At 36.0% G+C, this 15,473-nt stretch overlaps 1 protein-coding gene across 2 annotated transcripts; it reads right to left on the bottom strand.

Moving 5' to 3' along the window:
- Positions 1 to 681: 681 nt before the first annotated feature.
- Positions 682 to 7,232, bottom strand: DBR1 (debranching enzyme 1). Of its 2 annotated transcripts, none has more exons than XM_028271086.2 (10): positions 7,032 to 7,232; positions 6,710 to 6,839; positions 6,068 to 6,225; positions 5,354 to 5,475; positions 4,983 to 5,176; positions 3,658 to 3,840; positions 3,443 to 3,561; positions 3,223 to 3,362; positions 1,652 to 1,774; positions 682 to 1,094 (listed from the first exon to the last, which is right to left on the bottom strand). In XM_028271086.2, exons 2-10 carry the CDS (start codon positions 6,830 to 6,832, stop codon positions 1,003 to 1,005), a joined length of 1,254 nt encoding a protein of 417 aa, XP_028126887.1. In that variant the 5' UTR covers positions 6,833 to 6,839; positions 7,032 to 7,232; the 3' UTR covers positions 682 to 1,002. The 2 variants fall into 2 exon arrangements, with proteins under 2 accessions (XP_028126887.1, XP_028126888.1); XM_028271087.2 differs by having other exon boundaries at positions 7,028 to 7,227.
- Positions 7,233 to 15,473: the final 8,241 nt, after the last annotated feature.

The following is a 15,473-nucleotide window of genomic DNA, read 5'->3' as shown; positions in this document are numbered from 1 at the left end:
GAGATATATATATATATATATATATTATATATTCTTGAACATGCGAACAACAAAACTCATCTTCACAACATTCATACCGTACCAATTTGAAATGTCAAAGAGTGCTCATCTTAATCAAAACTATCAATTGGAATTGTAACCAAGTCCTAAGTAAGTGTATTTAACAGCCAAAGACACAGTGACTAGTCAAAAGTTTCTATCTTACAAGCCGTGAATAACAAGGTCCGCGAGTAATGTGCCACAATGGAGATTTCTATGTGGGTCAGGTTCATCTTGGGGATGTCGTAAACAGAACTCAGACAAAGTGTATGGCCTACAATGCAATTCTCACTAGGATAAGAACACAACTAGTGCTCCTCTCCCAAGTGGTTCTAGTCAAAATGCTCGTGCAGTCTCAACTTCAAAAAATGACTTTTAATGGGAGGTCAAAATTTGACTCAGGATCATCTATTCTCAAATCTCTCTCTCACTGTCTCAAAATTCTTGTGTCTGAGATTTTCACAATACCAAATCTGTTTGTTCCCATGTTTTAAGATATATGTGTTTTAAGATTCTCATATGATCTTACGAATGAGTATTAGAACAAGGGTAGAAAATCAAGATAACTTTCATCACTAGACATATTTTTAGGGCAGGGAATCGAGGCCAAAATTTGCTTTCTCGGCATGCCTAACCATCCTGTAAGAAAACAGTTTTCTATAATGTCCACAAAATGTCTTACAGAAATGCATACTGGTACAAAGTATGGAGTAGTTTTTCACATGTCCAAGAACTTTGAGAATTCTCGGCCATGTACATAAAACTAGAGGCTTAAAAGCAGGAAATTTAGACAATTCAAAGGACATGCAAGACAAAAGAAAGACAGATACAGATAGAAGAGACAATTCAAAATGTGTTCGTCATCAGGCAGAGGCTGGTGAACTCTGTTCATATATACAGAAGAAACTTGCTTTTCCCAAAAAAAAAAAGTGGACATGGCTGAGAAAATGGTACACCAAAGTTCTATAAAATTTCCTCCTGGGTTTCTGCATCATGAGCTTCAGCAAGTTCTTCTATTTCATCCACGTCACTGTCATGGTCAAAGGAACCTACACCTGTACCAATAACAAGGGTGTCATTCCCCGCAGTGTGGATGGAGGAGAGGGAAGGTGGACAAAGTTTAATATAGAAGTAACAAACTTCCAGGAACGGAAGCATCAACACAACAAACTCCAGATGAAAGTTTCAAAGAAAACAGTCAAGGAGTTTCTTACATATGAGTATCTTCACATCAGAAAGCTCATGACATACTGTAAACATGTGTACATGGAAACAAAAGTTTCTCGTATTTAAGAAGTATAAGCCACCTACAAATCTCGCATGCCTGAACTACAACAAACTAAAATTGAAGTGCATAAAGATTCGCACATTCAATTGCATCCAGACATAGGACAGTTCTGACCAAATCTAACTCTAGGACTTCGTCAAAACCAGTCCCCAAAAGCTCATAATGCAGGTCACCGTTTGGTCTTTGACACGAGAAGTTCAACTTTTAAATCAATCAATTAGGCCAGCAATGAAGTTCAACTTTGGGCCTACACTGGTCTGACCAGAATTGTCACCCAATACTTCAATAATTGCAGTAAAAGAATGGTGAAACGTATTCCTATACCTGTAGAAACAAAGGAAGCCGGACTACGGGTTTGTTCCCTTGATTCTGATGTGTAGTTGTCAAGAATATAAGGAAGTTCTAGAAACTGCAAAAAAGCTTCTGTTTGAGGGTTTCTACTATATCCTGCAAGATAAAGAAAATGAATTATAGCATATATTTTCCTAAGCATTTGATTCTTACACTGAAAGTAGCATGATACCAGTTAAAACATAATGACTCTGAATATCCACAGCATTGTTTCTCAACTTACCATGGTAGTAAGATTCCGGTAACAAAGGATAATAACAACAAAATTTCAGACATTATGCAAGGTGAAAAAAAAAATATCAAACAATACAACATATTTTGGATTCATTTAGATACAACATCTGCAGACACAACACCAATTTCGTGGAAATAATTTCCAAAGCAAAATTTAAATGTACTAAATCTATAAGCACTCTGATTTGCGGAATTATAGACTGAGCAGTTAACCATAGAAACCATCACTTAATAGAGCATAGCAAGATGAGATGGCATGTTGGATTTTCTTAATCGGTGCAGTAAGTGCATGACCATGGTTCGATCCCAAGTTGCTGACAAGCTTGCAGAGACTTTAAGCCACCTTTAACAAGATTTTCTTTATAAGAAATTCAGGAAGCTATTTATGTCAAGTAAAATAGAGCAAATAGTCCTAATATATTCAGGCAAGAAATGAGCAACTAAAATGAGTGGGAGCCATGAGAGTGAAAGTTCAAAGTCAGTATCAACAGCCAAAACTTAGGATGAACTCTGCCAAAAACCTTCATACTTGCCCTTAGACTTGAACCTGCTTTCTCAGAAGAATACATTCTTTTACTAATATCTTACTTTTTGTGAAGAAAGAGGTTAGGTCTGTCTCCAGTATTACCCCTCCCAGTATTGATTAACAAGGACCAGCAACATGTAATGTCCTTTAGCAAAAGAAAATAATCTTAAAGAAATTAATTTCTTCCAAACTGCAAAATTTGGACCTGCTAAGGACCATTATCCACAGCAAAACAGAGAAGTCCTTTGCAAACCTATCCTCCGTCAGATGCAGTTCTAGTTCTAGACAATAACACAATTCTTAATTATAAAAGTATTATAACTTGAAGTACTTGAAAGAATCAATTTCTAGTGATATTAAACAATCATTAACAGAAAACAACACATACAGTAGTTTGAATAAATTTGCATGTAATAGTTTAGACATATTCAGTTGTTCATATACAGTAGTTTTGAATAAATTTGCAGCAAGTTAGAGACAATACTTAGCAATCCAGGTTATGGTCATTATAAGTAAGAGCTCATCCAGCAAGTAGAATTAATAACGAAAACAACATATACTAAAATTGTCATTAGTTTGGACCAATTAGAAACAGACTCAGAGGGATTGCGGCACAGGACTGTCCACAAACCCACACACATTCAATTTTTTGTTTACATTTATAGTTCCATAAATGGTTTAACTCCAATTCATGCGCACCCAAGTAAGGGTCATATTGAGGGATCCTATTGATATGAGCTCATCAGACAAAACAAAAGCAACAAGAAGCATCTCAGAACATTACCCATAAAGGAACCATTAGAAACAGACTGAGAGGGATTGTAGCATGGTACTGTCCGCACAAACTCAAAAGGTTTAGCCCCTCTTGTTTGTAGCTTATTGCTGACCCATTGGCGACATTCTTGCATGTTAAATTGTACACCCCTGTAACCGAAGGACAAAAAATTAATATATGGTTATTGTAAAAGAAAGTCAAATAGACCACATCCCAAGAATGTACACACCCAAAATATGCGCGTCTGTTGGTTACAGGAAATACAGGGTTAAACTGCCTTGTTATTGCAAGCCATTCTTCATCATACTGAATCTCATAAGGTCCTGGCTCCGATTCAATTTCAATAATCTAAACCTCAGTGAATCCCACAACTGAAGACATTAGCTGCAAGCAATTATTACAATAAAGGCCACATAGACAACAAGTAAGGATGCCCAAGGATACCTGCAAAAATCTGCGTCCTGGGAGGCACTTATCAAGTGCAAGAAATTTTGTGACCATGCCTGCCTCTCCATGTTGAACTAGAGCAGCAAATTTGCAGTGTAGGTGTGCTGAAAACCAATAAGCTGGTTTCAATTTTTCCAGCAATTCTGCAGCAGGTTTACTTCCCAGGGTTCTTTCCTGTATCTGAATAAGTATGTGTTCAGGTGATCAATACAAAGAAAATCATCATATTACAATAGTATCAAGAATAGCATATAAGATGCTTAGAAAGAAAACTTGCCTATTCATATTGCATGAGAAAAAGAAAAGGTCACAAATTTTCTATGGTAGATTGGGGCAATATGTATGTTTACATCTACCTCAAAAGCCTAGTTCCCAGTATCACAGTTAAATACTATTACAGGCAGTGTTGTGAATACCAACCATTTAAATACTAAAAATCTAGACAAAAGAAGTCTACAAGATAGTTCCTTGACTCCAAAAGCTTTCTTTCTGAACTATCTATCTAAAATTTATTGAGTAAATGTTACTTTGAGGTTTTGTACGTATATGAACAAACCTCATGAATTTCTGAGAATATTTCTGGGAATTTCTAAATTGCTTCTTCAATAACCACATAGCCTACAGAGAGTAGGAAAAAGGGGGTGAGACGGGATTACTTAATTATGTCTCCTTCTTTACCACTGAAGCTGCCCTCTCCTCTCCAACAAAGTTAAATTTTTGTGACGGTCCAATTTCAACCAGCACCCATACCAAAGTCTAAGACCAAAGTCGCACCAAGAGAAGTATAGGCAAATAAAATCCAATATAAGATGCATCACTTCTCAAACAACAATCTATATAAATATAATGAAAGGAAAAAATTCCCGAGGTGGCTTGAAAACGTATGATTGTTGTTATACCATCAATTAAATCATGGAAACCTTAGTCTACCCAACTCCAAGTTTAGGAAACAGTTATCTTCCTCTTATCATTACCAGTAGGGACGTAGGATATTGGATGCATGAGTCAACTTTTGTCTTCAACGGGGCAAGCCAGCTGAGAAAAAGAGTCAACCATTACAATTGTTGATGAGCCATGGTTTTTGCATTCTTTTTTTCTTTTTAAATAATGTTCATGACTATCCACGACCCACACCCATTATTAGAAAATCATTCATAATTATTATAACTAATCAACACCATTACAAATCAAATCAAACCTTCTTAGAAGTTAGGACCAATATTAAAAAATAGATACATATGTGGACAGTAGACATATATATATATATATATATTTAAATATATAAGTTATCAACAAATTAGTGCAGCATGTCAAGACATTACCTCTTGCTTGAAAAAGGGCTTATATCGCACAAGCTCCTTCCAATTCCCGTGGTCAGTGATACCAAGAGGCCAATCATGTGAAAGGAATATATCAATTGGTTCCTCAACTTGGCTGAGCTTGTGAACATCATATTCACGTACATGATATATAGACCGGATATCATTCTCGTTATAAGGAAGCCTCTCATAATGTCCTGCTCATGAAACACCTATTTTGCTTATTTTCCTTTGATACCTAGGGACTATTGTAACATATGAAGTTACAAATCAATTAACTCAAAGGTAAGCAATGTAACAACATAACATGTAGAACAGAACACAATACTTCATAGGAATACATGACCTATTGAAGTCCACAACAATTAACCAACCTAAATGATAATGTTGGGCCTTATAAATTCCAGATAGTCCACCAATACGAATATTGCCAAATTTGACCACTCCAGCAAACCCCAAGAAGTATATATTAGGCGCCACCCAGCCTCCATAGTATCTACATAAACCACATAAATTTATGATTTACATTGGTGAACCATTTCAGTTATCAGTTCTCAAAGAACCTGCAATCCCAATAAAAATGATCTGACCACCAAAGTTGGTCATCGACATAGATCATTCATAGCACCGTGAATTATGCACCATACAAAAGCTATAGAATTCCGAGGAGAAAATCTAACAAGAGGTATGTGGAACGTGTCAAATTTTCAAGGGATATGCACAAGACGCTAGAGAAATATTAGATTATTCTTTGGGGGTTTTGAATATTGGAAGGTCCAACAAAGAGCAAAGGTACCTAAAATTGTTGACGCAGATCACTACCTTCAAGATAATTGCAAATGTATAAACTAACTTAAATGCAATTTATAAATAATTTCAAAAAAATTATTAGCAAACCAAGACATTGGAATTTTAGCAGGTACATCAGTTGCAATTTCATTTAAACATATATGCATAACATAAGAAAACCTAACAAGCAACCAATCCTCAATTAGATTTTCTCACACGACAGTTATCTGGGTTTTGGCAGTGTGTCATCATCTCAGGCAAACAAATCAACTCAAAAATATTAATAACAAGCTACTTACAGTTCCCACAGGTGATTAGATGCTTCATGATTTCCACCAATGAATATAGTTGGATATGGAGCTACTTTTTCCCCTGAGTAGTACTTCCAAAACGAGTTCATGCTACGATATTTAGGTTTCACATTTAAGCTTTCCAAATCATTCTCGTTCCTAACAGCCTGTTCTCAATTGAAAGCAACTCAAGTTTCAAAAAATAACGTGAAGAAAGAATAATAGGCAATAAATTATTTGAACAGCCAAAATCAAGTGACATAAAGCAACAACAGGTGTTAATAAAAAAAAATCATCCCTTCAAAAAATTCGCTCCTTTAACTAAAAAAAGTAAAGTACACCCAGTTTAGTCCCAATTGAATCGGGTCTGTGACGGGTAGATTGGGGGCAGACCCAACATTTGGCAATTTTTGCACAAAGTAGCTGCTCTCAAGTTCAAACCCACAACCTCAAAAGTTATTGGCTCCAAGTTTAACCTCTGAACCCTAAATTTATTATATGCAAACACAGTAAAGCTAGGAATGAAATTAACAAAAACAATAAAAGGAAACCAAAAAAAAAAAAAAAAAAATGGGACAGATCAAATAAATAAATTACTGCATTAAAACATCCAACATCAAAGAGAGTAATTGCAGTGCTTTCGTTGTATACCTGAAAGTCACCACAGCAAATAAGGAGGTCGATTTTCGTGTTCTCTACTTCTTGCAAATGCAAAAGAGTTGCGTATACATTGTCCAAATCTCCATGCATACACCCTTCCACTGCAATCTTCATATCTAATCTGTGCATTAAAAGCAAACAAACAAACACGTAAAGCTCTGAATTGTTTTTATCAAAAAAAGGGTAAAAATTTAAGGGTTTTTGTGAGTTTTTAGCAAAACCCTAATAATTATCATACATAGATACACACACAAAAATATAGTTACAGATAAAAGGAAAACTTGAATCAGTACAAGGAGAAGACTGAACCTACTTCTAAGCCCTGTTCACTATTCGGACTTAATCAATTGTCGCGATGCCCAACTTTATCATACATAGTAATGGTTTTGGCGGTTATAAATTAGGGTTTTTCCATTTGATGCACGAATACGAACAACCTACAAAAACGGAAAATTCTATTTTCACGGGCCCTTTTGATCTCCGTGTACGTAGGGCCGTTTTGTGTAACTGTTGTAACAGATTGCAGATTATACCTTAAGCTCACGAGATTAATAGTGAAATATTAATAATTTTAAATTAATGTATTATTTAATTAGATTAATATTTATTGAATTAATAATCTCACACCTACCCTATTACTAATAATTCTATAAATTTATTGGATTAATTATTCATTAGATTAATAATCTTAAACTAAAATGTTAAAACAAACATGAGATAATTAGATCCACGGATTAATAATCTCAATCACATGCTCTAATCCACCCAATCAAACATGCCCTAATAGATTATAGATTATGACTTTAATTAGAAACTGTTAATTTGTTTAGAGTAACTATTGAATTTTACATTTAAGTTGCTGAGTAATGTTTGTTAAATAAACTGTGAAATAACTTTTTCAATTGATTTTTATTTTTTGTTATTCACTACTTGTCTATATTTATCATAAATAATAATAATAATAATCTATAGTCCATATTGGTCTTTTTCTATTTTTAAAAATAAAAAAAATTAAGAGTATAACCGTAAATCAACATGTTCACAACAGAAACTGATAATCAGAAGTAAGGGATGAGCAGCTTCTTAGAATCAGTTTTTTGGACTTAAAATAAGTTGTTAGAATCAGAAACTGTTTGAAATAAGTTTAACCAACAATCCAAAATAGTTTTTCAAAAGGCAGAAGGCATATAAGTTGGCTCAAAAAAGCCCAAACAAACACCCCCATAATTTCTCAATGTACATCTTTATAAAATTAGTTTTATGATTTTATTCTCAATCCATACTTCACATATTCCAATTATACCCTAAACTAATATCTTTAGAGCATCTCCATCTCTTCCCTTATATTACCTCATTCGCCAAAATAAGGAGGTTTTTTGTCAAAACACACTCCTAGCAGTTCCCTTATCCAATCCCTCAAATATAAGTATTGCTAGTCACTGTAGCTCCCTAAATCTGATAAATTTTTATTTTATTTTGTTGAAGGCGCAAAGGGAAATTGGAGGGCACCAAAGACTCTCTGAAGAATCTCTTTCATTGGTGTATGTTGCTCTTTCTCGCCATCCACATCACCAAAGGCAATTTTTGGTATGTAATTTCTTTGTGTTGTTCCCAATCTAAACCCTACTTCCTCTATTCTATTTTCTCTCTGTGTAGTGTGCATCTCTCTCTTTGCTTCTTCACCAAAGCAAATATATGTAATGCTTTGGTTTTGGTGAGGGTAATTTGAAATTTATATGAGAATTTGTCTTAATTTACTGATTTATGGACTTTATGGTTGAATATGAATAGACATTTTATATATATGAGGGCTTTGATAATTTGATTGCAATCAATTTTACTTCCTAAAAATTGAAGAAATCAATGGATTGAAGAAATTTATGTGAGAATCTGTGACTTTTCTGGTGTATGGACTTTGTGGTTGAATAGGAATAGATATTTTACATAAAGAGTTGTTGATTAAAGGTAATGCCCTGTTAATGCCTCATGTATTTTTGAATTGGTAACTTCCAAGTAATGAAGTGATCACTTTGGTCAACATTTTGGGCTTATTGTTTTTTTGTTTCTTCCTTTCATATTTTTTTTCTTAGTTTGGGACTTGCTTCCTTGTTGCTAGGTTTCAAATCTTATTTGGTTTGTATTACTCAATTTTGGTGGATTATTATGAAATTTTGTTGATGGCCTTATAGTAGATAGAATTATTGCATATGTTACACATGAAATTGTTAAAAATAGTTAGCTCTTGTTTGAATTCTGTTTGTGTTTTCTATTCAATATGTAAGGATGGATTCACAAGGTGGCAAATACTTCACCAATCTTTTGCACGAGGATTCCAACTTTGATGATTTCATTTTTATGGATTCGCAAGATCAAATGGGTAAAAATTTAAAAGAAAATACTCAAATACCTATTAAAACAACTCAATTCTGACCTCAAATGAGATCCACTACTAAAAGATCACGTGGTGGAAACTTCACTATAAATGAAGACAATCTCATTGTATCGGCAAGGCTTAATACTAGCTTGGATGCAATGTATGGGAATAAGCAAAAACATAAGACATGTTGGTCAAGAGTATATGAGTACTTTCACAAACACAAGACCTCCAATCATGAACGTAATGTGAACTCTCTAATGCATTGGTGGTCAACCATTCAACTTGGCACAAATAAGTTCTGTGGATGTTTTGCCCAAATTGAATCAAGGCATCAAAGTGGTATAAATGAGCAAGACAAGGTAATTTTAATTTTTTTAAAAATTATACATTTTGCAATTGTTACTGTTTTTAACAAGACTTTTATTTTTTAATTTCAGATCTCTTAAGCAAAACTTTTATACCAAGAATTGTATAAAAGTTCATTTCAGCTTGATCATTGCTAGAATTTGTTGAGGTTCCAAGCAAAATGAGTGGAGGATTGTGTAGACTGCCCGAACTCGGCTCCGCGCGCGAGGGCGCGAATTGGGTTCATAGCTACTACAGTTCGGACTCCTGTCACGGTTCTGAATCTAATCTCACAAAGTGCAATGTAAGACTGATAAATCACCAAATAGTCCAAATCCGGCAAATCGTTTTGGAAAATTGACTTTAATCAAAAAGCGCCAAAACATGGACTGCTTTGCCAGATTTTAGAGTCGCCACCTAAATATTTTATTTTGGGAAATTTAGGAAACACTGACTTGTGCCTAAGGCCACGTATCCGTCATCACCAAAGTTGCCTCGGCTCGGGAACTTGGGTACGAGAGGGGAAGATCCTGAAATGAGCACCCCCACTCGCCCGATCAAATGATCGGCCTCTACTAACATGATATGTTGTTTTTGAAAACACATGTGTTCTTATTCCATTTTATTAATCTAGAATTACTATGTGATGTGCACAACATACAAGTATAGACTAAATCACTCAATTTGGAACAAAACATCTCATGTTTATTTTTCGAAAATGGTTTGAAGTTGCTACCCTCAAGTAGGCTAAAATGCGGATTCGTCACCCTCAAATGGGCTTAAAACATGATTTGCCACAAACAAGTGGGTTTAAAACGCACATTTTGATGAATTGTTTCAATTCAAGCAATGAAGCCTTCACCCACATGCATTCATGTAGTTAAACATTTAAGCAGTTAGCCTCATGGCAAGAATGCTATCATGGTAGTCACTTACACACATGCAAGGATGCTAAAGCATAAGCACTCACAGTGTACTCCGAGCCAAAACAAAAGCTAGTTAGTAGTCATGCATGATCCTAGTTACGTTAAGATGCCTAATGCAACACATGCAAAATGCGACTAAAGTAGGCTCGACTATTCTAAGATGGCATATGAATGTGACAATTGATACATATATTCAAATAGGAATTGAAATACAATGCAGTTTAAATGATGCACCGAGCCCGGTGCATGCAATACGAATGAATGATGCACGCATGCAAAGCATAAGTATGCTAATTGAAACATACTCTAAAACTAACCATCAAAAGCTAGTTAATAAAATGGAGAAAGACGTGGGGTTGGAAGACATGAACACACGCATGCACGCTTATTACAACATTTGCCCTCTCGACAGAGGGTCTGAATGAATTTCGCTAACTAGCTACGCTAATTAAACTAATTATTATAAATCAACTAATTAACTAACTTAGCTAATTAATTATTACAAACCGAATTGAATCAACTAACTATTCTAAGTTAATTAAGTACAAACCAAATAAATTAATTAAACACTTAACTAATTAATTACAAAATAACTAAGCTAATGAACTACTTTAGCTAAGCAATTTAAACAAATGGCCTCGGGAAGCGAAGGGGATATGCATGCTCGGTCGGCTTTGCTCAGAAATCCACTACTGTGCCACATGATGCCTCTATTTGCACTCTTTTGGTCTTCTGAAAATTGTGCCAACTTCTAGGTTACTTTTGACCTATCTCAGGAACATATTGAGGAATGATCGGCCAAAGATGGTGGCCCTCGGCCAGAGTTTATGGCCATCGGCCACTTTTGATAGTCGATCGGCAAACTTGAATGGCCGGTCGGCTGTTCTGGCGGCCGATCGGCCGTTTCCTCCTGCAATTTCTCCTTTTGCTGCAATAGAGCATAAACAAGGGCATGGCAGTGTATTTGCAAGGGAATGTGTGTGCAACCACACTCCTTATCATCTCTCAAGCTCAAAGGAGTGCAGTGTTCAGCTCTCGAGCCATCAATCACGCATCTCAATGCATGATAGCCAAAGAGTCAAGCTTGCATAATGTCGATGAATGCATAAATAACACATAAGACTCGATGAACCTCCATCTCATTATGCATGGCCAAAGGTGTCGGTCACCTAAGGAATGAGGCACGTTTCATCACTTTGAGTATGGAACGTCCTTCGTTCCTCGTGTTTGGATTAACGTCTGATCCAAACACAATGCTATGCAACACACATGCAAACAACACGCTATCTATCAATGCTAGAGTGGCACTCATGAGGTCCTATCATATAAGCAATGTATGCATGGCATGTTTGGGGGCTAAAGCATCAAAGCAAGTAAAGAGCATCATACAAGAGGCACGCAATACAATACTCAATGGACTAAACCAACTCTAGACAGAGCTTAAATAGGCCAAAACAGTGGCCTAAATGAACTGAAATGATGGCTTGAAAGGCAAAAAAATGATGCTCATGCAATAGCTCACATACAAGGCATAACGTACAACTCTCAAGAGCACTTAAAGAGTGAAGAACATGGAAATGTGACAACACTATATGCTCTGAAAATAACATGTCAAATGATGCCAAAACATGCAAATACCTCATGCCAAGCATGCAAAATGCCTCAAAACTCAAAGCTAGTCAAGGCTATTGCACTATAACTATACAAACACATAAGTCATATGACCAAGGCAGCCCAAAACAGTCATAAAACAGCCCAAATGGAGTTCCAAAACATGCTTGAAATAAGCTAAGAATGGCTAGATTTAGAGGCCAAAACAACAACACATGTTAGGCAATTTAGCACAATTGCACTACAAGTATACAAAGCAAAACTTGAGTGATGAAGACCACTCAAAATAGAGTTAAAGCATGCCAAAAAAACACCAAAAATGGGCTGAGACTAAACCAACACATGCTAGAATAACAAGCTAACTCATTAGGCAAGTAAGGCTAGCAAAGAGGATTTACACTACAAGTGTATAAAGCATGCAAGAGGTGAGTCCACCAATCAAAATCAAAGTTATAACATGCCCAAATAACACCAAAAATATGCTTGAACTAAGCTAATTCAAACCACAAGAGCATGCTACTTTGTAAGGCTAACAAGGCTAGTGAGTAAGATTGCACTACAAGTGCAAGAAGCATGCAAGAGGTGACCAAGCTGACCAAAAACAGAGTTATGGTAGGTCCAAAAAATCACAAAAATGTGCTCAAACTAAGCCACAAAAAGAGAGAAACACATGCTCATTTGGTGGGCCAACAACACAAGCAAACAAGACAAGAGGAAAGGGGACCACCCCCTCTTATTTTGATCCTCAAAACAAGTTTTCTATCACTGAAATTCCTTTGGAATTCAGTGGTTTTAAGGTAAAAAAGAAGTTGTTTCAAAATCTTGAAAGATAGCTCAAAAAAGGCCTTATAAGCCAAGGAGCAAAAGGGAGGAAACGCCCCCTAGCCAAACAAGGCTCAAATCAACATTTTTAGGACTGAAAAACAAAGGAAAAACAGAGGTTTTTGTAGTTCAACACCACCCCAAAAACAGCCCCAAAGTAGTTGAAAACTATGGCAAAACAATAGTGCACAAAGAGCTTAAAAGGGATGAGAAGTTACCTTTGAAGCACAGCAGCAAATCAGCCTCTTTTCTGAACCAAACAACCTTCCAATAGCCCAAAAATAGGTTCCAAGGGACCTCAGCCCAATGATATGCAACTTTGATGAAGGATGCCTAGGCAAACTAGAAGTATTTCTCTATTTCTATGCACAAAAGGGCAAGAGAGAGTGAACTATAGAGAGAGAGAGGTGGAGATTTAGCTCTGAAAATTTTCTAGAGAGAGAGGATTTTTTTAGAGAGAGAGGCTCCTAAAATTACTTCGATGTTCTAACCCTTGAAATAATATGAGATATAGCCTCCATATATAGCAAAAGCAAGAGCTTGGTCGAAAATATCTGAATTGGGACAGTTGGAGCAAGTTGGAAACAGATGGAGGAGAAATATCTTCAAAAATTCTGAGTTTGGGTCACTCTTGGCCGGCCGGCCATCTTTGGTGCCGACCTGCTACTTGTGATGGCCGACTGTGCACATTTGTGGCCAACTGCAAATTCTGCTCTGTATGTCCAACTTCAAATGGGCATAACTCCTTTATATGAACTCCTTTTCAGGTCATTTTTGTGTCTAAAATGAAGCCCTATAAGTAAGATTTCCAATGGTGGCAGCCTTGCACCAAAATTCCAACTTTGCAAAAAGTTATGTCTCTTTTAGTGAAGACTGCTCATTTCCGGCTCAATCAGATTGACGCCTAACTTCAACCAACCATATCTCCCCCATCCGGACTTGACTTTAGGAGATTATTGAGTGTAAAATGAAGCTTCGGAAGTCTTCTTTCCAACGGTGGTGGCCTCATAGCTTAAATCCAAGTATACAAAAGGATAGGCCCGATTTAGCGAGGACTACTCATTTCTCTCTTAACGATTCATACCCAACTTTTTCCTCAACTGGGTTTCTTCCCTCTTCTCTTCTTTTCCTCAACTCCAAACCCCTAAACAAGGTGTTTTGAAAGATTTTTCAAAGATTTCATCTCCCTTTTATTCATTTCCACTTTGTTCTTGCTCGGTTTACCGAAAAGCACAGCATTTAACAAAATACGAGCATCGAAACATCATAGGAACCTATTTTCAAAAATATTTTGAAAGAGAGGGTTTTAAGGTCTAAATTTTTTTGATCAAGATCATTTTGGTCCAAAAAGGGGTATGAAGTTTGGATTTGACTCTCTCATTGTTGAAAAAATTGAACCTTTTCACTGCACAACTTTCATCACCAAATAAACCATCAGTAGCGCCTAAGTCTTAAGGCAGTCAAAAATGGGGTGTCTACAGATTGTCAAAAGAAAAAACCAACAAAAAAGCCAACATTGACCACCATTCCTCCCTCTACTCCAAATATAATTAATCTAGGGGATGATGATGGATCGCTTGATGCCTTTGTAGACTTGGAGAGACCAAGAGGCAGGAAAGTTGAAAAGGAACGGATAAAGAAACGAAAGAGTGAAGATTGTATGACTTCGCCTCTTGTTGGGATACTAAACTGAGATAAAGGAAGATAATAAAAGAATAGTGAGAAGAAAATAAAAATCCTCGAGAAAGGAGGAACAAAGACTTTGACACAAGGAACAAAGACTTTTTCAAGAGGAAAGACTTCTTCATGAGAAAGAAAGACTTTTACTATGAAAAATGAAATGTTCAAAGCGGAACAACTTAAACAGGAGGAGAGAATTATGTTGATGAATACTAATGGTTTGTCTCTTATGCAACAACAATATTACAATCGTCGCCATTTGGAAATCCTTGAAAAAAGAAAGTAATTGCATAACTGCAGGTTATAAAAGTTAATATTTTGTTGTATGGGCTATGATATGGAAATTAATGTATTTTGACTCAATTCTACAAGAATTTTTTGTAATTGACCATGATATGAAAATGTAATGTATATTGACTATAGTGCAAGAATTTTGTAATTGACCATGGTATGAAAATGTAATGTATTTTTACTATAATGCAGGAATTTTGCTTATGGACCATGATGTTGGAATAGACCATGGTGTTTATGAGATCATGTTTCTGAGATAAGTTATAGATATGTTGTTTATGAGATCAAAACTAAGCTTAAACAGATGCTATTTCATGGCCAAAACAGCAGAAAAACAACAAGCAGAATAGCTACAGCAGAGTAGGCGAACATAGTAGCCCAAATAAAGGGCCGGACATCCAGGGGGATGTCTCTCCTTCTTTGTTTTCGGCTGTTTTGCTGTTGCTTTGCTACTGCTACTTTGCACTCTATTTTGGGCCTATTTTGTGCTTGATTCTTGACTTGTTTAAACACCATTTCCATTCAAAAAAAATATGGTCTAAGTGTAAGATGCATTATTGCTCCTCCATTTCCACTTAATTCTACTGCTTGTTGCTGGTAGAAGTAAACAACAGCAAAACATATACCATACGCCATTATTGCTCCTCCAAGGATGCTTCCTAACACCTGCATTATCTTATTCTGCCTCTTAACTTCTCTCTCT

Source organism: Camellia sinensis, chromosome 3 (genome assembly GCF_055761805.1).
Source record: "Camellia sinensis isolate YWXY chromosome 3, ASM5576180v1, whole genome shotgun sequence".
Taxonomy (NCBI): Eukaryota; Viridiplantae; Streptophyta; class Magnoliopsida; order Ericales; family Theaceae; genus Camellia; species Camellia sinensis.
This window is presented reverse-complemented; position numbering and strand designations above follow the sequence as displayed.